The 23,419-nt window shown below is 46.1% G+C and overlaps 1 protein-coding gene across 1 annotated transcript; it reads left to right on the forward strand.

Moving 5' to 3' along the window:
• Positions 1–824: 824 nt before the first annotated feature.
• On the forward strand, positions 825–15,574 carry ALKBH5 (alkB homolog 5, RNA demethylase). Its single transcript, XM_054994803.1, has 5 exons — positions 825–1,043; positions 3,122–4,247; positions 10,515–10,595; positions 11,393–11,548; positions 12,063–15,574. Exons 2-5 carry the CDS (start codon positions 3,532–3,534, stop codon positions 12,244–12,246), a joined length of 1,137 nt encoding a protein of 378 aa, XP_054850778.1. The 5' UTR covers positions 825–1,043; positions 3,122–3,531; the 3' UTR covers positions 12,247–15,574.
• Positions 15,575–23,419: the final 7,845 nt, after the last annotated feature.

A 23,419-nucleotide genomic window follows, 5' to 3' on the forward strand; every position in this document is an offset into this window, starting at 1 on the left:
CTTTAGTTGACCATCGTGACTTTTATCACTATTTTTTAGAACTGTTGTGTCTAATTATTTTTTGCACTTAGTTTTTCATTTTTATTTTTCGTTATTTTATTTTTGCTTTGATTATTCCATGTAGTGATTAGGGCGTCAAACTAGGATATAGGACATCCCTGTTTAAATCCTCACTTTGCCATGGATGCTTGCTGGGCGACCTTGAGCTGCTCATCCTACCTCACTGGGTTGTTGTGAGGATAAGTATAGGAGGGAGAACGATGTAAAATGCTTTAGATCTCCATTGGGGAGAAAAGTTAGGTATGAAGGAAATAAATAAACATTTTATTCTATTGGTATATTTCTTTTGTTATGTTTTCCTATTTATTTATTACATATCTAATTATGTAATAAATATTTTTATCATTTTTATATATTACATGCATTTTAATTGTTACATATTTACATTTTTATTACGTTTTATTATATATAATTGTTATACATATAACACATTATTATATTGATATACTTTTTATTATATTTTATTGTTTTGTTTGTGTTATTATATTTTTGTGTCATTTCCCCAATTCGGAAATGGCATTGGAAGGATACAAATACTCGCTGAAGAACGCAACCTAAGCATTCGATCGGGAACCGGAAGTATAGCCGTACTTTCTCGGCGCCTGCGCCCTCTACCCCCCGCCGGCGGAAAAGAATGCTGTGATGACGTCGAAGAACGTCGCCGTCCCCGCGTCCGCCCTTTCGCTCCTGGCCACGGGCGGGTGCGCCTGCGCACTTGGCGGCGATCCAGGGCGTGCGCCTGCGCAGTCTGCGTCGGCTGGCGTTCTGAGGCGGAGGCGGAGGATGCCCCTGAAGTTATTTATAATGTCGGGCCGGCCGCTGGTGACGTAGCCAGGGAGTTCGGGCAGCGGCGGCACGAGCGGCGCCTCTGAGCCCCGGCACCTCTTCCCCCCCGTCCCGGGCCTGCGCTGCCATGTCCAGAGGCAGGCTGGAGCCGGACTGGCGCTGAGAAGCGGCGGAGGGAGCCCGGCCGGCCGCGCGCGGTGAGTCTATCAGGGACCGGGCAGGGCAAGAGGTTCGGGGCCGCGGGCCTCAGCTCCCTGTCCGCTGCTCCGAGGGAGAGGAAAGAGGTTCGGGGGCGGAAAGTGCCGCCGCTGCTCTTCTCTCCTGCAGAAGGGCTGGGGGGCGCCTGCCTCCTCCTTGGGGCACCTTTTCTCTTCAGTGGGCCTTTCCTGGGGTGGGAGGGAAAGGAGAGCATCTTGTGTGTCTGATATTTCCGGGCCTTCCTTCCTCTTACCAGGGAGCCCAGGGTGGCCTGCGTCAGCCGCCTCTTTACCCTCACGAAAGCCCCGGGAAGTAGTCTAGGCAGAGACAACGGCAGGATAGGAGTCCGGGGGCATCTTAGAGGCTGACAAGCTTTTCAGGAGATGAGCGTTTGGGACTCAAAGCTCCCCTTTTCAGATCCCAACAGGGCTCTCTACCTCAGACTAGGCAGAGAAGGGGGCTGGCCCGGGGCCGTCCAGTGAGGCTTGTGGTTGTTCTCTGCTTCCGTTTACCCTCATAACGACCTCGTGAGGTAGGTTAGGGCAAGGCAGAGTGTTGGGCCCAAAGCCAGCCAGTATGGTTTGCGATTCTTGAGGCACTTCCATTCTTTCCTCACAGCAGCCCTGTGAGGATGTTTAAGATGAAAGGGCATGCCCTCTTTTGCTTCATGTTATCCTCACAACAATCCTGTGAGGTAGGTTAGGGAGAGACAGAGTGATGGGCTTAAGTGCTCATGACTCCTATATACACATGATCCTCCACGATTAGTATTATCTATTCAATCTGGCAGTGGCTCTCCAGAATCTCAGGTTGAGGTCTTTCGTACCATCTGCTGTCCGGTCCTTTTAACTGGAGCTGCTACAGATCCAACCTGAAACCTTCTGCATGCCAAACAGGTCCTTTGCCACTGAGGTACAGCCCCATGCTGTGTGTCAGTCTGCTTTCTTTTACTCTCCCAACAGCCTTGAGAGGGAGCTGAGGGTGAGTAAAAGTGATGGGCTCAAGGACCTACTAGGAAGACAGGATTCTCCTGTGCTTTATTTTACTCTCAAAATATCCTTGAGAGGTAGGTAAGGGTAAGACAGAGTCAGTCAGAGATTCTTCTTCATTTTATCTGAGATTAGGGGGAGAGAGACAGGGGTGGCTGGCCAGCCCCAGGCTATCCGGTAAAGTGTATGTTTTGAACCTGCATCTCCTAGGCTCCATCTGATGCTATGCCATTTTAGGCTTTCTCTTTTTACTCCCTTAATGATGTGTGTGGGGTGCAGATGTGGGGCCTCAGGAAATTGGTCCTCAGGAGGAGAGTGGGTTTGGTTATCACATCCTCCTAATAAGGATGTGGAGAGGATCTTGTTTCTTCCTTTCATCCCTTGAGGGGAAAGGGGGAGAATGAAGAATTTGGAGTAGTAAGTATGGGGGTTTCCCACCCTTCTGCTCCTTGGGAAGTATGGACGAGTGCAGAAGCAGCGTGCATGGGCAGGATGATGGCCCTTGTCATCTCTTAAGCAGGGACCTTGCTTTTCTGTTCTTCATTATGTTTCCGTTTTTCCGTTTCTTGCCAAGCTGGGAGGGAAGAACCCAGAGTACTCCTCAGAGGGATTGCAGGCTTCTTATTTTCACGTGTCCTGTACTAGCACACACTTTGCAAAGCTGGCCCCAAGGGCCTCTGTTTGTTCCAGCTCCAGAGGAGTTTGGCGACTCTTTCACTGTCTTGTTTCCTTTCTTTCATCCCAGTGTTTTTTTTTAAAAAGGGATTTAGACTTTCCAGTTAGTAGGATGCTTCCCTACCTTGCTTCTAACCTGGTTGAGATTGAAAATGGCTCTTAAATAGACTAGTCTGTTGTCCTGGAAATAGATGAAGAGGGGAAATCATCTGCTGCGTGGCCTGGATTATGGGAGGGAAGCTGCTTGGGGAGAGGGCATCTGAGGTAATGTTATGCAAGACAGGTCAGATTCATCCTACAACTGTATTTTCCATTGAACTGGGGGGGTGGGATGCATTTCAAGGTTTGCATCTCTGCTTCATCCTTTCCTTGAGTTAGATCTCTTCATCCTACTTCTGTAATTCTTTCCACAGATGAAATGTGCTTCATTGTCCTTGTACACATCTGGGGAGTGTGTTTGGATCTGCTGCGTATCAAGACTGTGAGCTAAGCTGTCTGCTCCACTGGCACTTGGAAGGAATGCAGTGTTCATAACTTTTTTCTAGTTCTCCAAAACATCAGAAACCCCTTGCCTCTACTCTAGGGGGTAAGGAGCTTTTATATTAGAAGAGTGGAGCATTCTGCACATTGAGAAAGGCAGTTGCATTAGTTTGTTCGTGGCGTGGAGAAACTTAGGTTTAGGATTTTCTGATTTTCCTCTTGGAGATTATTTTGCTAGGATAGACAATGCCATGAATGGCGGCGGCGCTTTTTGCTCACCAGCCAGACGCACCGTACACTGTGGAGTTCGGTAGAGGAGGCAAAGGTGGCCTGTGACCTTGCCATGGCTGGGAGTGGTTATACAGATCTGCGAGAGAAGCTGAAATCAATGATGCCTTACCGAGACAACTACAAGAGCAGCAGCCAGCGGGACCCCACAGAGTCCCCCTACGGAGCTGCAAAGCGCAAGTACCACAAGGACTCTGACTCGGAGCCCAGTGATTGTGAAGAGCGCCAGCGGGAGGAGGAAGAGGCCCAGAAAGTGAAGAGCGGCATCCGACAGCTCCGCCTTTTCAGCCCTGAAGAGTGCGCCAAAATCGAAGCTCGTATTGATGAGGTGGTTTCCAGGGCCGAGAAGGGACTTTACAAAGAGCACACGGTGGACAGGGCCCCTCTCCGGAACAAATATTTCTTCGGGGAGGGCTACACATACGGGTCACAGTTACAGCGGCGAGGTCCTGGTCAGGAGCGGCTGTACCCAAGGGGGGAGGTGGATGTCATTCCCGAGTGGGTTCACGACCTCGTCATCCGGCGGCTGGTGGAACACCAGGTCATCCCCGAGGGCTTTGTGAACAGCGCTGTGATTAACGACTACCAACCGGGGGGCTGCATAGTCTCCCATGTGGACCCCATTCACATCTTTGAGAGGCCTATAGTCTCCGTGTCATTCTTCAGTGACTCGGCGCTCTGCTTTGGCTGCAAGTTCCAATTCAAGCCCATCCGGGTCTCTGAGCCAGTCTTCTTCCTGCCTGTGAGAAGAGGGAGCGTCACTGTGCTCAGGTAACTGAACAAGTGGATAATCTCTGGGGGTTTGACAAATTCTGTCAGTTTGAGAGGAACAGGAAGTTTGTATTGCCATTGCATCACATGCTGAATGTTTGAGTTCCTTATATACTTTATTCTGTCATGAGCCAGCCTGGCCATCATGCAGGAACCTCAGAATCTTCCGCAATTCACAAGGGTTTCCCAGAAAATGTTTAATATGGCAAGGGTTCCCTGAGGGCTAGAAGTGTCAGAACCAGTGAAACACAACATGAGCTAGAATGATAAATTAAGGAGTTCAGCAGCTTGCAACGAATGACAGTTTTTCACATGTCAAGGACAGAGCCTGTCCATGTAACTTTATGAGCCTCACACAGATCCCTCATAACAGGAACAGTTGCCCTAGAACCAAGTAACCGTGCAGGTTTAATCAGTCCTTAAGGAGCAGTATTCTTTTTTAAAAAAATAGCTTGAATACAATACAGCAATATCAGCCTGTGTAGGGGAGAGTTAGGTCTGCACTCAAAAGTTTTAAACTGTTTTTAATTCACCAGTTCACCTTTGACTTTACTCAGGGGCAGCATTTCTTTCTGCTTTCATAGACTGTGGGTGGCATTTGATTTATTTTTCCCTTTTTTTGATTATTATTTTTTTGTTTGTCCTTAATTTCAAGGCCTTCTACTGGCTCTCACAAATGTACAATGTCTTTTAGAGCACATCTTTTTAAACCTTGTCTGCTAAAGCTTCCGGGCCCAATATTCCATTCTTTGCATGTTGAGTAATTTAGAAAGACCTCTCCAAGGTAGCTTTTGTTAGCAGTGAGGCCAACGCTGGTACTCTGGAATGCAAAGTACATTTTTCTGGAAGTCCCTCCCTGCCTTTCCTCCAGCTTCTGGACTTTTGTTCCGAGAACTGAATTTATAAATGCACAATTAGCACTAAGTTGTATTGCTGGTGGCATCCAATGCTTCTGGGGCAGCATCCTTTTCCAGGTGCTAGGTGTGAAAGGGCTTGTGATGTAGGGTTAGGTTAAGCTTATGAGCGGCTGTATTTATAGCCTTGTAAGCCAAAGCCACTTCTCGGCCAGGGTGAGTCAGATATCCCTAGTGGTTTGGGGTTGCTGTGACAAAGGAGAGGACAAGCAACATTTTTTGGTCAGAGGAGCAAATGCTTCTTCCTGTTTGAAAGGCCATTTGTGGGTAACGTGACGCCCAGCTTGTATTTGTAAGGTGATCTCCACATGGGTCAGAAAGGCATTTCTTCTTCCTGGTAGAGGCGTACGTGCACCAGAGTCCAGGTGCATTAATAATAAAGCACCTTAAGGGCTAAAGTGCTGCCCCTGAAGTTCCTTGTGTGCATGAACAAAAGGCTTGCATAGAAACTAATGTGGGAAGCTACTGCTCTCAAAATGGAATATTATGTATCTGACGCATTTTGCTAGCAAAGAAGGTTGAATGTGGTTGATAGCGGGGGAAAACTGGCCACGCCAAACCTGTGCATGTGTTTGTCTTATAGAAATCAGGTTACTCCTGCCATGCAAGCAGGTATGAGTTGTAGGGGTGGCTGTGGGCAGTGCTTAGCTGTCATGGGGCCCATTTTGTGGCCCAGTGTCATTTCTGCATCAGTCTGCAACTGGGCTTGGTTGCTTCCTCTTCTTTATCTTCCCCACCTTTCCTGGCACAGTTGACTATAAGGGATAGGAGGTCACCAGGTATGGAGAGTTAGGCTTGCATATTTGATGTGGCCATATCTTCAGGAACAAGATTATGAACACGAGTCTGCCAGCTCTGCTGTGTATTTGGCTTTGCACAGCCTTGCAAAACGGATACCAAACTTGCTAGCCCATCTTCCCACCCCTATTGAGCTACCCACATTCAAAAAGAGAATCGTCACAGGCTTTCTCCTCTGTTGCCTGTGGCTATTCACTGCAGGTGACCAGGAAATGTTCTTTTTTTAATATAAAAAAGGCTTTTTGTTTTTTGCTTCAGTGGATTATCTGCCTGATTCCATGCTGCAAGTTTTGTTCTGTTCTGGCCAGGAACCTGGTGTGTTGGTATACTGCAGTGCCTCTGGAGCTCCTGTTCAAGAAGAGAACAGTTATTTGAGGGTGGGGAGTAAGATTAGAATTGAATACTTCTGTATGGACATGAGCTCTGCCTCTTCAAAGTTCCCAAGCCGAAATGAAAGAGAAGAGCTTGGTGATAAGCTGCCTGCCAATAGGGATGGCAGCATCCTGGCTGTACGGTAACCAGTAGTCCATTCCTCCCCCCCCCCCCACACACACACCCAATGTTGGCAACAAGATCCTAACTGTGAGCCTCTTCTAGGATCACAGTTTTTCTAAAGTAAGTGGAGAAATCATGGCTGCATCACCTGCCTTGTGTGCCAAAGGTCCCAGATTCAGTCACCAGCATTTCCAGTAGGAGGTGATGGGAGGAAGGAGGATAAGGCCTCCTAGCTGGGACCCAGGAGAGTGGCTGTTAGAGTAACGCTGCTGCCCTGGAGAGATCCGTGGGCTGACTCACAGACCCTCTGCAGGCTATATTAACCACCTTGAAAACAGAACAAGCATAGTACTGCCTTTTGAACATAGTGCCTGTGTGTGTGCAGAGTGCATAGGAGGACTGTTCTTTTAAAACTTTCCTTGTCACTGAGTGTGGGAGACTCCATGTTTGTGAGACGGCCCGTCACGCATAGGTGGGGTGGAGCCAGCATGCTTACATACACTTTCCCTCTCCTTCCAAAGTGCTTTCAAAGCACATAAAGCTATCTGAAGAATGCTCTGTTAGCTTCATGTGCATTCAAGGGGCTATCAGCTTGCAGTCTGGCCCAGCTTGCCCTGGCATTCCTGTTCTACCCGAGGCATATTTTCCAGTATCCTTTCAAACGAGTAATGCACTTTAAAGATAGCAACTACTTTGATGGCAGCAGCTAACAAGCTCTTAAACCTTAACTTACGAGGCATTCTGCCAAAGGGGTGGGCCTGGGGCAGAGATGGTCAGGGCTGTCTGTCAAGTGAGCGTCCGGTGCCTATAGGACTGCCGTGGTCCTGGCAAACTTGACTAGTCCTTTTGATCACGTGAATGGGGAGGCTTCAGGAACCTAGTCAAGGAGGGGAGTAGGCAGTCTAAATACAGCTCTTGTTGAGAAGGCTGGAGGGGAAAGTGACCCGGAATAGCAGTGGCATGTCACTCACAGCCCTGTGGTTCTGAATACTGCTTGGTCAGTGATCCTTGTCCGCAGAGCTGCGATCTGCAGAAGCCAGTGAAGTCACCTGTCTTGTTTACAGTGCTGTAGGGAAGATGGTTACATGTCTAATCTTGGCAGCTTCCTTATTGTTTCCTCTTGGTTCTTAAGCACATGACGCCTTCACTGCTCTTGTTAATCTTTGGAGGAAGCGTTGGCAACTTCAGTCTGCTTTCCAGGTTCATAAAAGTTTGTGTATTTCACTCAGGGTGGGGCAGGAAAGAGGAGGGCAGGAAAAATAAGAGTGACACTGGGGACCTTACAGAGAAGAGGACTTGGTTTTGCTTTCTGTTTTCTCGCTGCCACATATATCCAACCACATCTGAGTGTGCTTTAAGCTCTAGACAGCAAGCAGCTTTTTTCGTAGGGCTTTGGACAGGTGGAATAAATGCTCCCCTCTGGAACCAGGGTTCCCTTGCCAAGGACAGTTTCAGACCATTCTGTTTCCAAAGCAAATGTTCAGAGTTTGCTGCTTCTGGGAATGTTAGGGTTGGCATGCCTACATGGAGGCTTTTATTACTCCATCACTCAAAGACTCGAAATAGAACCATCTATTTAGTTTTTTGTTAGTGTCAAGAAGGAGTTTGAACACTCCGGGAACCAACAAGCTCTACAGTTTATCTATATCCCACTCTTCAGTCAGGAAACAACATGTTAAAACATAAATTGTTCAAAAAACATGTTACATTTAAACCTAAAACAGCCGGAAAAAGAAAGCCAGTGTGGTGTAATGGTTAGAGTGTTAGACTAGGATCTGGGAGACCAAGGTTCCAATCCCTGCTCTGCCATGGAAGCTTGCTGGGTGACATTGGGTCAGTCACACACTCCAAGCCTAACCTACCTCACAGGGTTGTTGTGGAGGGGAGGAAAATTATGTAAGTTGTTTTAGGTTTCTGCCAGGAAGTTGTGGGTATCAATGAAGTTAATAAACCAATACTGCAAGAACTATTAGGAATACTAACTAGCAGTTAGCAAGGGGGAAAACAAGCAAAAAACAACTGCTATTCTCCCTCTCACACCCCTCCCTCAACAACTCTCCCTTGGAGAATAAATGGGTCTTCGCCTAGTGCCAGAAAGACAGCTGATCCAATGCCTCCAAGGGAAAGGCATTCCAAGTAAGGTGCAACAGCAAAATAAGTGTACTAGAATTAACTTCTGTTGTACAGTGTCTCTCTGCAAGTATGTCCATGACCTCTTAACAAAAATGTCACCATATCTCAGGCAAGCTTTGTTCGCAGAATACTTGAGAGAGCCAGCCCTGGGTGCTGAGTCACAGCGATAAATGCTGGAGCTGCGTTTGCCGTACAAACCTTAACTAGTTGAATAGCCATGCCTGGGCCAGGGAATGGTAATCCTGCAAGGAGACTGGGAATCTCTTCTCTTGGTGCTTGCCAAACCTGCACTTCCAATGATACTAACTCCCACAACGTGCCACAGCAGTTAAGCCTGGTTTTGTTAATAGAGAAGAATTTCATTGCTGCTGTTTATTTTTGCCAGTGCTGTCTTTGAAGCTTCTGTGCCTGTGTCTTTATTTCTTTTTTATGGTCATAAGAAGCAGTGTAGAAATCAAGTCCTTATATAAATTCTAGAATTAAAGCATTAACATTTTTTTAAAAAACAACAACACACACACAGCTTTTGCCTATGATGTCCAGACTGATGTTTTCTTGCTCTGTGTCTGGGCTGACTGAAGATGAGCGTGTGCCTGTTCAGACGGTTCTCTTCTGCAGCCAGCCTCTCAGCTCTCAAGACAACAGTGTGCTTCCTCGTGCGTTCAGCAGGTTATTAAGTTTCATGACACTTTCCCCTCTTTGCTTGTTCAGTGGCTGAGGGCTTTGTTTTATCCCCAGAGGGCTTGTTTAATGCCCTGAGCTGGCCACTCATGTTGAGTATTTACTGGCAGATGTAGAGCACTTGTCTCTTGTGTAGGATGGGTCCCAAACTTGGTCCCCAAGCATCTTCACTTAAAACACCAGGGGCAGGTAAAAGACCTTCCCCCGTCTGACACACTGAAGAATGACTCCATGTCAGAGTAGATCGCCCTGAGCTTCGGTGGTCTAGCTTGGGGTGAAGCACCTTCATATGTTCACCTCTTGAGTACTGCTGGAAGTCTACTTTGAGACAGAGGTGAAAGGATGATACTCTTAAAAAATACTTTATTGTGGTTGCAGTGGATTTTGACAACATTTGATAACATTTGAACAAAACTGGTGAATTAACCTTCCAATAACCACGGGTCAAAAGTAGTCCTTATATAAGTTGTCATACTTGCTGACAACTCTGTTAAATATGTGAAGTGCCTTCAGGACTGCTACAATGTCATCTTGCTAGAATTTAGTGTGCCAGACATGGGTCTGGTACACAGAAATGCGTGTGTTTATTATCTTGGCAGTCCTCTATAGCTATGCTGTGGTAAAGGTCCTCTCCTGCTGAGGATCTCAAATGGCACAGCAGATGACTGTTGCTTTCCCCCTGAAGAGGATTTTTCCTGGGCACAGTGGTAGGAATTTCTTTTTCCTCCCTCTTCAACCCTCCCCTCCTCTTTCTTGTTCCCCATCCTTCCCACAACAGTTTCCTGCATGTTTATCTGAGCTGATGGTCTCTATGGTGAGAAAAGAAAGAAGGTGGAATCTTGCTATAGGGATATAAGGACTAGGAAAAAATTGCAAGTACCAGTGTGAATTGAAGCGTGGCAGAAGACCAAGCACATCATTTGTTTCTGGCCTGTGGCTAGCTATAGGGATGGGCAGGGGCAAAGCTGTGACTGGAATCTGGCAAATATTTCTATATGGGTCTTGCAAGAGGAGAATACCAGGGTGGAATAGTAATCACAGACCTCTTCGTAAATGTGGAAAAATGGCAGAGTTTGCAGCAGTGAGGGACTTTTTGGGAAAGGTCATGACCAGTAGCCATAGCTGTGTATGCATTCAGTGGCATTTTAGAAGCCAGAAGAGCAATGGCCTTTTTAAAAAATAAGTTGGCTGGATCTGAAATCCCTCTTGACTAGTTGGTTTTCTCTCTCTCTCTCTCTTCCCCCAGTGGCTACGCAGCTGATGAAATTACACACTGCATTAGACCACAAGACATCAAGGAAAGAAGAGCGGTCATCATCCTTAGGAAGTAAGTGGTGAACCCTTTTCAACAATGTAGCACATGTGTTTCCAAGAAGAGAAATTGCTTTGTGCTCTTATTACTGCTAGTTCTTGAGCATGTTAAACTGTAGCCAACTACGGCAAAGTGATTTCACTTTTATTAGGCAAAATTGCGTAGCATTTCTGCGGGGCAGTGGTGTGTACAATAAGCCTGGCGGTCTGCTGCCGTTCAAAATTTTCAGAAATTTACTTTTTTTGATGTGGATGTGTGTGCATGCACGCATGCGCACGCAAAATGGTACTTTGGCCAAACTGATTGTCGATGACTTGCAGAACTCCCTGTGAGGAGCTGAAAGGAAAACCGTTCACAACACCCTCAAAACTCTCCCTTAATAATAATAATAACTGCACTGATATACCGCTCTTCTAGACATCTTAGTGCCTCACCCAGAGAGGTGAACAAGTTAGTGTTAGTATTATCCCCACAATACAGCTGGGGAGCTGGGGCTGAGAGGAGTGGCTGATCCAAGGCCGCTCACTGAGCTCATGGCAGTAGTGGGATTTGAACCAGTAGAGTGCTGATTTGCAGCCGAACCACTTAACCACTGTGCTACAGCAGCTTTCTATGCTTTGTAGCGTGTTTGGAATAAGTGTTTGGAATGAGTCTGATTTGTGGGATCTGGTGGTTACAGTACACAGTCATACGTTCCTACGCGTGATATTACAATTCACTGCACATCCTCTAGGCAAAAAACTCCCTGGATCCAACATGGGGTGTTATTCAGCCAGCACAATTCCCTTTGTCTCCCTCTGTCCTGCTTTCAGAACCAGACTAGATGCTCCCCGGCTAGAGACAAGATCCCTGAGCAGCTCCGTGCTGATGCCTGGCTATGCCTCTGACCGTTTGTCAGGGAGCAACAGGGACTCCATCCTGAAGCCAAAGAGGTCCCATCGTAAAGCGGATCCGGATGCCGCTCACCGGTAAGAGAATCCGGGCTGAAATAGTGATGGGGGTAGGGGGAGGAAAGCCACTTGGGGAGTTCTTGAGTTGTGTAGCTTCAAGGAATGATGTGAGCCATACCTTCAGTTGGAGTGGAGTCCAGGTTTATTAGTTGCAAGCCTCCTCAAGAGGCGGCATGTACATTTTCCAGATAAAATAGATTTGTTGCCCTCTAGCCTAGATCTTCTGAATTGCTGTTCAAGTTTTGGCATTAATGGTATTCTGTTTGTATTTTAGTAAATGTATGTACTATGCTTTTTAGTGAAATATTCTCATGGTAGTTTACTGCAGTAATAAAATGGCCCTTTGGGTCACCCCAACCTTCATCACCTGCCCTTAGGTTCTAGGACAGGGCAGGATGTGAGTCCTCGTAAATATATGTACATCCCCAAATAGCCCTGTCAAATGGAACAGAATTTCTAGGAAAGAATTAGGAATTGAGAGCAGGAGTTTATCCAATCCCCTGCTTACCTGGCTGCCTTTTTTTCCCCATAGGCCTCGGATTTTAGAAATGGATAAAGAGGAGAACAGGCGCTCAGTCCTCTTGCCCAAACACAGGAGGCGGAGCCACTTCAGTTCAGAGAACTATTGGCGGAAGTCTTACGAATACACAGAGGACTTAGATGAAGAAGAGGAGGATGGGAGCCCAGCCCGGAAAGTGAAAATGAGGCGGCATTGAGAGAGTGCGGTCTTCCTTCCCCCTCCCCTTCCTCCCTGGGTTCTCGGAGCTGATGAAACTGGCATTCAGGCTGTGAAATCTTATTTTTTTCTCCTTCCCCTCCCAACAGCTATTTCTCATCCAGCTTCTTTTCATATCCCTTTCCCCTTGCCCTGCCTTTTTTAGGCTGAGGAAAGGCTGGAATAGATCTGGCTTTCCTTTTCCGTTTTACCACCTGGGTCCGTTGGGTGCCATCTGTCCTTTTTCCTGGGCAGATGGGTGTGCCTCTAAAAAGCAGAAGCAACTTCCCTTTTACCCAGAAAAAAAAGCTGAGTTCTGCAAGGTGTTTGGGCTGGAGTGGATTTAGAAGATGCCAAAAAAAAAACCAATGTTTGAGTTTGCTGAAAGATTAAGAATATTCCTTGTGCTCCAGTGCTGCTGCTTAAGCATTTGATTACAGCATTTGATTCCTGTCCTTCTGACCCCACACTGCATGCCGCAAAATGCACTCTCTAGGGTCTTCCTTGCTCCACCCTGCACCAAAGGGCTCCTGGTCTTTTAAGCTGGCTCCTATGTTAATTTTACTTTTTCTGTTGCTCAAAGGCTCCCTCTACAGCAACTGGAAATCTAAAGCTTCGCAAACCACCACCACCACCACCATCCTGTTTTTCAAATGGCACACCTGAGGACAAAAGCGTTTAGGACGTATTGCACTTTAGTGTCAGGGTTTATTACCCCTTTTCTCCCCCTCCCCTTTTTTGGTCTGTTAAATGCCATAGAATCCTCTCCACCCCCTTTCCATCTTACTAGCTCTGGCTAGGGAGCACCTGTTTTTCTGCGCTGCTAATGAGAAAGGATACAGTCTGTGAAGGATTTTCTTGGCTGTTCCATGTTGGGGCTGCCATCTGAGGGCTCCTTGAGGGGCGGGAGCAAGGACCAGAGAGCAGGGGTGGCAGCTGGGCTAGAAGCCTCAGCCCTCGCTGAGCCCTTCACACTAACAGCATACAGCACAACCCGCTGTGGGCATCTCCCACACCAGCCTTCCTTTAGCGAAGAGGAAAAATGCAGGAGAGACTGCTTTTGTAGCTACGAGGCTGGCTTGAGAAATCTCCCTCATGGCTTGTTCCTGTACTTTTTTTTTTGTGGTCTTTTTAAAGAAATACGTCTGTTTTCGTTTGGGACTTTTGCCCCATAAGACTGTCACAGATTCTGTTAGACCTTCTGACACACAGGCTTTAATGTAGGCACAGTCTGTCTTTTGAGGTAGACCAGCGAGGAGGAATTACAGCTTTAGGAACTGGGGTTTGGCAAGAATCCTGTCCGTAGGGGCTGGCTCCACTTCTCTAACACAGTCTGGTACTTCCCAAGTTATGCTTCGAATCTCTGCTTTGTTGGGAATCACCTGCCTTCTGCCGAATAGGAGGGTTTGTGCTGCAGATGTGAGAGGGCAGGGAGATGAGAGCTGCTCATTGTATTTAGTTTAGTGCCTCTGCGAGATCTGGGCTCACCTGGCAAGCTTGCAGGTCTTGCCTTCCTTCTATGTGATGTCTTGTACCTAAAGGCAGCTTGCCTTCCAGCATGTGGACCTGTCGTTAGTAACCAATATTAAATGCTTTTCCTTGTCATGTTTTGAGGCTGAGTGACCCTAGCAAAGCAACCTCTATTCACCTACCAGTCTGGTCTCCTCCCAGCAACTATACATTTTGCCTCATTTTGTCCCAGGCTGAGATTGTTGTCAGAGTCTGCGATGGGGGATTGATGTTTAGAACCTACATTTTAATTGCTTAAAAATCCTAATTCCCACTTTACCTCCCCTCCTCACCCTAGTTCTCCGTATCACAGTGTTTTGGCTCTCAAACACTGGTATAGTAGGTTGGATTTTAAGTCTCTCTGGTTTTTCTTGGCCCTGGCGTTTTCTTCCCTCTACCCCTTTAGTTCTCCATTCCTTTTTATCAGTATATATACTCAGTCTATTCAAGACTTTATTTCTGCTAAGGGGAGTATGTGCAGCTTCCGGATTGCCAGGTCAGGAAGACAAACACACCTGTTCCTTACATCCTGATGGGAACTATTTTCCTGGGGAGTAGGGGTCAGGAGCATCTCAAGTCTCCCTCCCCTTTTGCACCTTGCTGCTTTTTCATTTTTAGATTTTAACTCTGCTTCTCATCAAGGCAAGCCCAGCTAATGACAGGCAAGGCTGGAGTTCTTTAGCCAAGAGATGTGATTGGTCTTCTGCCCACAAATTCACAACCTCAGGTGTGAAAGGGCACTTAGCAGTCCCTTCCTTTTGCAGTGAGGCAAGGGTGTGGACCTTCTGCTTTTATTGCATCTGCTCATTGTTAAGTGCGGGCAAAAATCAGCAAAAGGCTTTAAGCATCTATTAGCAGAGGGGCACAGAAGGAAAAGCCGTGCAGCTATAGATCTTTTACCTTGTCTGGCTCTTGCACTTTTTATAATTTTGGAACTGTCTTTTGGTATAAATCACCACCACCCCAGAAAGAAAGGTGACGTCTTCCTCTCAAGAGTTTCTGGTTCAGACAGCCATTTCTGCTACAATAAAATTGACCCCAGGCGTAAGGTAGAAGCTGGTTCAGAGAACTCTCAACAAATTCTAAGATGGGAAATGTTGATAGCCAACTTGATTTCTTCTTTTAATGCTGTTAGTGTGAGGTTTGGTAGTGGCTGTTGCAGCTAAAGAATCCAGCCCCTTCTCAGATTCAAGCTGCCTTGAAATTTCCATTTGCGTTGCATGGATCCATCTCTTGCAATCAACTGACTTTTTCCTTTTAAGCGCCAAATGCAGTTTAACACATCAGGAGGCAGAATTCCTGTTTGCACAGAAACATACCTGTGTTTCTGCTCCTTGCTCCTTTTCCTCCCAAGCACACACTTAAAAAAAAAATAAAGTTATGGCTGATGTTTGTGTTTTTTAAAAAGAAATCTAATTTTTTTGTTACAAATAAAATGTGGCAATATTTTTTTCTGTAACTTTTCATAGGAAAAAGTGTGATTTGTAAACAAATTGTACAGTTCTGAAGTTTGAGATACGCAAATTAAAAATAACCGTACTGCGTGGGGCACGCTGTAAATGGGGGGGGAGGGAGGGGAGAGATTATTTTCCGTACAGTACAGTGTATTGGGGGAGAAATCTTTTAATTCTGGTTGATTTAGGAAGAACTATAGTTCCCTGTCAGGGTTTGAAATCTTTTTTTTCCTTGTATAGAATGCTGCATTTAAGTAAATAAAATCAGAGAGCATCACTTGATCAAAGGGAGTGTTTCATATATTTAATTATAGTACATGGTATTTATGACACTTGAAATGTACATAATAAACGTCCATTACCTTAGCAGTGCTTACCGTACCCCTGTAAAGTTGGCCATATTGAAGGAGGACCCAGGGCTCATGGATTCCATGAGGACATTTTTCTGGGGGCTTCCTGGCATACTTTTTTTTAAATTAAAATTATACTCACCCCCACCACCACCTTTCTGTATAGCTCATCTTACACCTGATTTAATCCTACCATGTCTTTGGTTGCAGAATGTTACCATTCTGTTAGCTGTGGAATGTGCAAGCTAAACATGGTGATATGGACTAGGAGACCCAGGTTTGAATCCCTGCCTCTTCCATGGAATCTTGCTTAGTGACCTTGGGCCAGTCACACACTCGGTCTGACCTACCTCACAGGGCTGTTGTGGGGATAAAGTGGAGGAGAGGAGAATTATGTGAGCCATCTTGGGTCTCCATTGTGGAGAAAGGTGGAGTAGAAATAAAATAAATGTTTAAAATAAATAAATGTAACGCCATAAATAAAGTTAATGTCATATGCAAGGATCAGCAGCTAGAGACCCTGGCCGAGTCTATCTCTTCAAGAGGTAGCTCTATTTCCTCCCCATCCATGGTTTCTGTCCCAGAGCAAGAGGCAGGGAGATTTTAGAAAAAATGCATTTTAGAGGTAGGAGGCATCTATGGCCCTCCACCCTTCAGTTTATCCCCCCATACATGTTAAGCCAGTCCTGTGTATGCCCATGTGACAGTAAGTCCCTCTACACAATACGGTTTAATCCTAAGAGGAGCAGACTGCAGCCCTCATCTTCATCTTAACAGTAGGGTACAAATGACAAGTTTCATTCATCTGTTCTCAACTTTCCTCTTGCGCGAGTTTCTGGTTTGCAAAGAGAGAAGGTGGTCCAAATAGATGTAATTGTATTTGCTAGTTCCTGTTGCATTACTTTGTTAGCCCACAAGATGGAGCAGGAGGCGAAGGTAAGACCTGGAATGAAAGAGAGCCTAGAATTATGAGACAGAAACGTCTAAAAATCTGTATTTAAGAAGGTTTGGGCAACTGCTGTGACAACAGTTGAAAGGTGCTTGGTAGCAAAGAGATGAACATGAGGCTAGTCAACTAAGGATAGTCTGTATTCACTCTATGCCAAGCACTAAACTTACCAGATGCAGAGTTGAGCATCTTGGCTACCTTATTTTATCAAAAAGGCTAGCAACTATTTTAAAGGCTTGGAAATATGCTCACTCGACCTCAAAAGCCCAGAGGAAAGGTGGCCAGGTACGTTTTCTGCCTTTTGGGGGAAAAAGATTTCTCCTGGGACTAGTTAATAAGTCACATGCAGTAAACAAATATCTGCAAACATGCTTCATATGGATCAACGGAGTGGGTCACTGAACAACCTTTAAAAGCAAAAGGAAGGATATTGTATACACGGCATCAATAATACATTGTGCTTTCCAGCACTGGAATCATTAACAGTCATTTGAAGGTTTTTGTAAAAGTGCCCACTATTTCAACCCTCTGTCCATCTGCTGGCCAAGGGAAGATTTGTGTGATTAATGGGCACCTTGGGGAAGTGGGAAGGCTAAAGATCAAGGGTTTTTAATTAGCTATCCTATGTGGTATTTCTTTTCAAAAGAAGGCTTTTGGATATTCTCCCGAGGGGCAGAACCTTGGGTGAGTGGCATTCCAACACTGAAGATCGTTTCTGGTGGGTAGTTGTGTAGGACTGCAGTAGATGAGCAAGATGAGTCCAGTGGCACCTTAAAGACCAAGATTTTTAGGGTAGAAGCTTTCAAGAGTCAAGTTCCCTTGGTCAGTATGTGACTCTTGAAAGCTATTACCCTGGAAAACTTTGTTGCTTTTTACGGTGCTACTGGACACCAACCTTGTGCATTCCAACCTGTGACTTGCCAGGAAAGTTAGGAAAATCAGAGCTGTTTAGGGTACCGCCGCTTGTTTTTGGTTGGTTAGAGAGGATGGCAGATTGAGACATGAGGTCAAAAACATTTGAAAAACTACCCTGAATATCTGAGTGGGATCAGAAGAATAAAGCTAGTTCTGTCTGATCTTTCTGAAAGAGCAAAATACCAAATGGGGCACAGTGCCGAACAGCTGATTTTTCCGCCAATTATTTAAACATCAATTCAGGCCAAATTCAGTTTTCCTCTTCCAGCTCCTTTGGCTAAGTGAATGTAGTGATGCCAACTCTCAGCATGCTGTAATGGTTTGAGTGTTAGATTAGGATCTGGGGGGATCCGGGTTTGAATAGTACATTCCACCATGGAAGATCTCTGGGTGACCTCGGACCAGTTACTCTCAGCCTAATGTACTTCACAGGGTTGTTGTGGGGATAATGGAGGAGGGGGGGAAAGATGTTAGCTGCTTTCGGTCCCGGAGAAAAGCAGGGTGAAAATATATGAATGCATACTGTCAAAAATTGTGTTTTCTCTTTTTTAAAAAATGAATCATTTCCCCAGCTGCACGAAGTGTTGCACACTTTATGCTTAAAACAAAAAAGCCTGACATTCCAAGCAAAATTTACTCTTATTCTCCAGTCTGTATAAATTAAATTTTTCTGCATAAGATTGCGGTCATGATGAACATGGAATGCGCCTGATTTTGGTGGTGGGGAGGGGAGAAAATGCTGATGGGATGGAGGCTTTGTTGAAAAGCCTGAATAGTGTGCAAGGGGGGTGAACTGTATATTGGTGATCAAAACAAGTGCTTTCTTTGAGGATGAGGGGCTGTGTTCAAATGGCCCCCCCCATACCCCTTTGTTATACCTTGAGGTGTGGCTGTGGGTTTGTTATAGTTACTCCCTTACTGGTGTTTTTCCTCTTTGCTTATGCCAGCTCCTAACCCAAGATGGGCTTTTTCCTGGGGCCTCTGTCCCTCATCCACTTGCTAGCTTTTCTTCTCCTCCTGCCACTCTTTCCCCAGCTGTCAAGCTTCATCCATCACAGCTGAAGCCCAGCTGTGTCTCTTGAATGAAGTTCAGGCCCTCTCCAGCCATTGAGAAAAAACTCGGTAGTAGGTCCCCCCTGCTGTGTGCAAAAAGCTATCTCAACTGCCTTTTCTCCCTGCTCTGTTCCCTTTAGCACAGGAAAAATAGGAACAGATTCTCCAAAGGGACGGGTTTTTCAGACTGTCTAGAACTCTGTATCAGAGAGCTTGCTTTCTACCACTGAGGAGGGTCAGAGTTTGCAATCCTGCCAGAGTTAAAGAGAGACTGTGAAGCTTGCTTATTTGGAGGTGCTGCAAGGTCTTAGGTGGTCATATAGATAACATTACACAAGATTTGCATGTTTTTATTGTCACAGAATTATGGTAACATGGACATGGCTTAGGATGTTGGGACCTCCTCCTCTCCTAAAAGAAGTTTCCCCCATGCTTTGGCTTCATACTGTATGCCAAAGTCTCAACAGTAATGCACACCTCCCACCCACCCCATTTTCCAGGGCTGTTTCAGGACATTCTGATTTTCTGGGGCAGAAAATCCAAAAAGCAGTGCTCTTGCTCTTACCCCTACTTGCCAACAAATCTGGAGCAAAATCCACTGCAATTCTCTCAGCCTCGCTGAAATGAATTAGTGATCTAACCAAACTGGATCTTCTGTTGCCATATCTTCATATCCTATTCCAACACTCTTAACTGCTCCCACTCATCAATGGGAAGGCAGCAACTTGCCCAAAGCCATAGCATTGTTCAGGGAATGTGCCCAGCACCTATTGGCCATGTTCAGAACATGGGATCCAGAGAAGTGTTTGGCATGGAGAAAGCAGATGTGATCATTGTCTCGATTCTTAGCATGGGGGATTGTTTAAGAAGCAAATGCTCAAGATCTTAGTTCAGTGAGTCTTACCAAGGCCCCATGGCATCAGCCTGAAATGATAACGAAATGGACATCCTTCTCCCCTCATTTTGTTAATCAAGGTGTATCTGGAAACAGCTGTATTCAGGAGAGGGGAGAAAAAAATAAAACGCCGAATTAAGTTGAAGAGGATTTTGTTCCAGAGAGTTGAAAACTGGGATTGTGGCATAGGCTGTGAGTGGCAGCTCTTCCATTTAGCTGCTGGTCAAACAGAGTTGGCAGGTTTTTCTGTTTCAAAAACCTGTCTGATCAGAGATGATAGAGGGAATGAAAAAGAAAGCTGTATATACTGTGAGTCATCTTTTCTTTGACAAACTGCCTTAAAGCCTCTTGAAATCTTGTCTGTGTCTAGCAAGAATAAAACACAAGCTTAGTCAGAGGCATCTTCTCTGACTGAGAGTCTCTCCTGGACGAGTGTCAGACAAGGATCTGGGAGTCCCAAGTTTGAATCTACGTCCTGCTGAGTGACCTTAGTCCACTTGCTTTCTCTCCGCCTTGCCTACCTCCCAGGATTGTGGTGAAGATCAATTGGAGGGGGGGAGAAGGATGTTGTAATCTGCTTTGGGTCACTAGTGGGGAGGAAAATGAGATATAAATATCTGAATAAATATGGTAAAGACAGAGTAGATCTCCTGGAATTCCGACGGATCCCCAAAAAACAGAGATTAGTTCCCCCTTGGATAAATTGGCTGCTTTGGACGGTATGGCATTATACCCAACTGAGAACCCTCTCTTCCATACTCCCCTCTTCACAGGCTCCAACCCCCAAATCGCCAGGAATTTCCCATCCCAGAGTTGGCAACATTGGATTGGGAGGTTTGCTCAGCCCCTGGGACTGATATATTATGCAAAGTTAGCCCACACACGCACGTGCATGCACACACACACACACAGAGTTGCTGTGATTTCTCAGTCTTCTGGAAGTGCTCAAGAAGTTTCCTTTGTATGCCACCCCTCCAACAAAATGAGCTACTGTGCATCTTGCCCCGCATCTGGAGATGGCACCAGTTGAACTGGCCCCATCTCTTGTTTGAGGCTTTCTGCCCTGAGACGGGGGCGAACGGAGCCAGGCTGACCCCCACTTTAACAGGGACTACAGTTCTCTCCCAGTTGAGTGCTACTGCATTACTTGCTTCATGGGGCCAAAGAAATAGACGGGAAAGAGCAGGACAGAGAGAGGATTGTCATTTGGCAGCTCCCAGCTGTAGCACACCAGAAATAGCTTTGGCATCTGCAGCTGCAGGCCAACACCAGGCAGCCGAGGAAAGGCCTGATTTTGCCTCCAATGTGGTTTTCTTGCTTCTTGAGAGGCAGCGTGGTGTAGCAGTCGGAGTGTCAGATTAGGATGTAGGAAACCCAGCTCCGAATCCCCCCTCTGCCATGGAAGCTTGTCGAGTGACCTTGGGGCAGCCTTGGGCCTGTCACATGCTCTCAGCTTCGCCTACCTCATAGGCTTGTTGTGAGGATAAAATGGAGAATCTCAACTGTATTATGTTGGTCAAGAGAAGAGTTGGGCGGAGGGGGTAGAAACAATCTGGCACACACAGGAATGGAAAAGACCCTGCAAGTCACGTGTGAATGTTACACAGGACCGAGGAATGTGTGTGTGTGGATTCAACCTGTGTAATGTGTGAATAGACTCTTCAGTGTTAGCATGCTGCTGTAAAAATAAACCAGGGTCTTGTGGCCCCCTCGAAAGATAAGCTTTTAGAATAAGCTTTTCTTTGTCATCTTCCACCGCCTCTGCCAGAAGTGGTCTTGAGTCCATGATTCGAATAAACTTAACCTTCTTCAAGATATCCCAAGACAACTCCTCATCCAATATATGCCTTTCCAAATGCTTCTATGAAGTGTGTGGGGGGGGGAATAAGGGAGAACTAGAGACCCAAGATTTTTATTGTCCTTATTGGGGGGGGGAGCAAAAAGGCAGATGCTGGATGTGGTGTCAGCTTCCAACATATGACTGCCAGCTGCAGCCACAAGAATGCTCAGCGGCAGGAGCAGCAGCAACAGCAGCAGCAGCAAATGACAACAGTTGTGGTCCTCTGCCTCAAAAGAAGAATTTTATCATGGCTTGCACACTATCTGCCCTGCAAACATGCTATTTATTTAATACATTTTTCAAATCCCTCCCTTCTTCCAAAGAGCTCAAGATCTCCTCTCTGCCATTTTATGCTCATAACTAGAGATAGGCACGAACCAGAAAAAAAACGAACCATGCGGTTCGTGGTTCGTCAAATTTCACGAACCATGAACTTTCACGAAAGCTGCCCCTGGTTTGCGAACCAGTTTGTTTGGTTCGTGAAAATGTCACATCCGGGTCAGAAAATCATCACTTCCGGGCCAGCAGAAGGTCTGCAGGAAGTCCATCCCCTGTTGCCTAGGAAACTGATTGATTGGCACCAGGCTGTCTGTAGTCACAAATCAAAAACCGAACCAACAAACCAGCCTAAAGTTCATGGCAGTTCGTCAGAAATGGGATCTGATGAACTGCGGTTCGCAAACCACAAACCGCCCTGGTTCGTGTTTAATTTTGGTTCATATTTCAGTTCGTGCTCATCTCTACTCATAACAACCCTGTGAGGTAGGTTAGGCTGAGAGTGTCTGACTGGCCCAAGATCGCCCAGCAAGCTTCCATGGCAGAGTCAGGATCTGCATCTGGGCCTTCAAGATCTTCAAGCAGGGTCAGCTGCAGTTCAGCTGGAAATCTTTCCTTGGAGTGCCATTTTTAAATACATCTAACTAGCATTGCCTTCTCTGGCTTGGGAAATTTCTGGAGATTTGGCAGTGGTACTTGGTGAGGGAGGAGTTTGAAAAGGAAAGAAATCTCAGCAGAAATATGATATCACTCTAGGACTTTAGTTTCACCTATACTTTGTGGTATACCACAGAGATCACCTTCCGAAGCTACCATTTCCTGTAGGAAAACTGATTTCTATTGTCTGGAGATCCAGTGCAATTCTAGGAGAATTCCAGACTCCCCGGAATTTGGTCCCTAATCTAAGTTACTTGGTGGATCAGTAGTGAGGAAGGATAGCAATTTGTTATTTTGTAATAAGACCACAGAAAGAAGGTTCCTTTCAATGGTATTAGAGAGAGAGAGAGAGAGAGAGAGAGAGAGAGAGAGAGAGAGAGCATGCATGTGCGTGCGCCTTTTCCCTTTCTGCTCAACCGTTTATTGTAAGAAGCTTCCAGGCTTTCCCTTGGAATAAAACTAACCCCCCACCCCGCCCCCTCCAAAAGCCACTCCCAGAACTTCTGCTGTCTGGGAAACTTTGGAATGCAAAACAGCACCTATAAGACTACAGCTTTGGCCGTTTTTCATTTAAAGGTCTTATCAACGGACTCAGTGCTTCTATGACCTTTCACCCTTCCCTTGGTAAAAAGAAGCATGTCCCTTCCTTCTGACTTCCCAGCCAGTTGCTTCTGGGAGTTTCACAAGCAGGGCGCGAAGGTGGCAGCTCTTGTTCGCAGGCTTGGTATGCAGGTAGACTGTCTCTGTACATGGAGGTTTGAAGCAGGCTAATAACCTATTCTTTTAAGCTAGTAGCATTCAGATGTTTATGGAAGGTTCCCAGAGTTGTGCCTGCCAATGTGTTTGCTGGTACACATTTGCCTGCCCTGCCAGCCCTGGCTTCTCCATTAAGCTTTGACGCGTCCCCTCTACTCCCTGGGATCCCCCTCACTGGCCTCTTTGTCCTTGTGCACACACTTCCAGCCCGATCACAGACTTTGTGACATGCCCACAACATGTTGCCAGATCACAGGACCTGATGATGACACACTCAAAACAAGGTCCCCCCCACTCCCACCGTGACTTTGAATAAGGGCTTGTTGTGTTCTTTCTTGCTTCACCCGGGTAGCATGATGGTGAATCAGTTCAAATGCAAACATTGGGTTTCAGAGAAAAATCAGGGAAGTGGAAGGGACTGGCGTAAACAGAGCTGTTAGTAAGACAGATGTAGCAAGCGGGTCTGCGTTGCTGGCAAAGCCTGAAAATCAAGGAATATGAGTTGAATTAATCTGCCTGG

The sequence above is a fragment of the Eublepharis macularius genome, chromosome 12, assembly GCF_028583425.1.
Source record: "Eublepharis macularius isolate TG4126 chromosome 12, MPM_Emac_v1.0, whole genome shotgun sequence".
Classification (NCBI taxonomy): domain Eukaryota; kingdom Metazoa; phylum Chordata; class Lepidosauria; order Squamata; family Eublepharidae; genus Eublepharis; species Eublepharis macularius.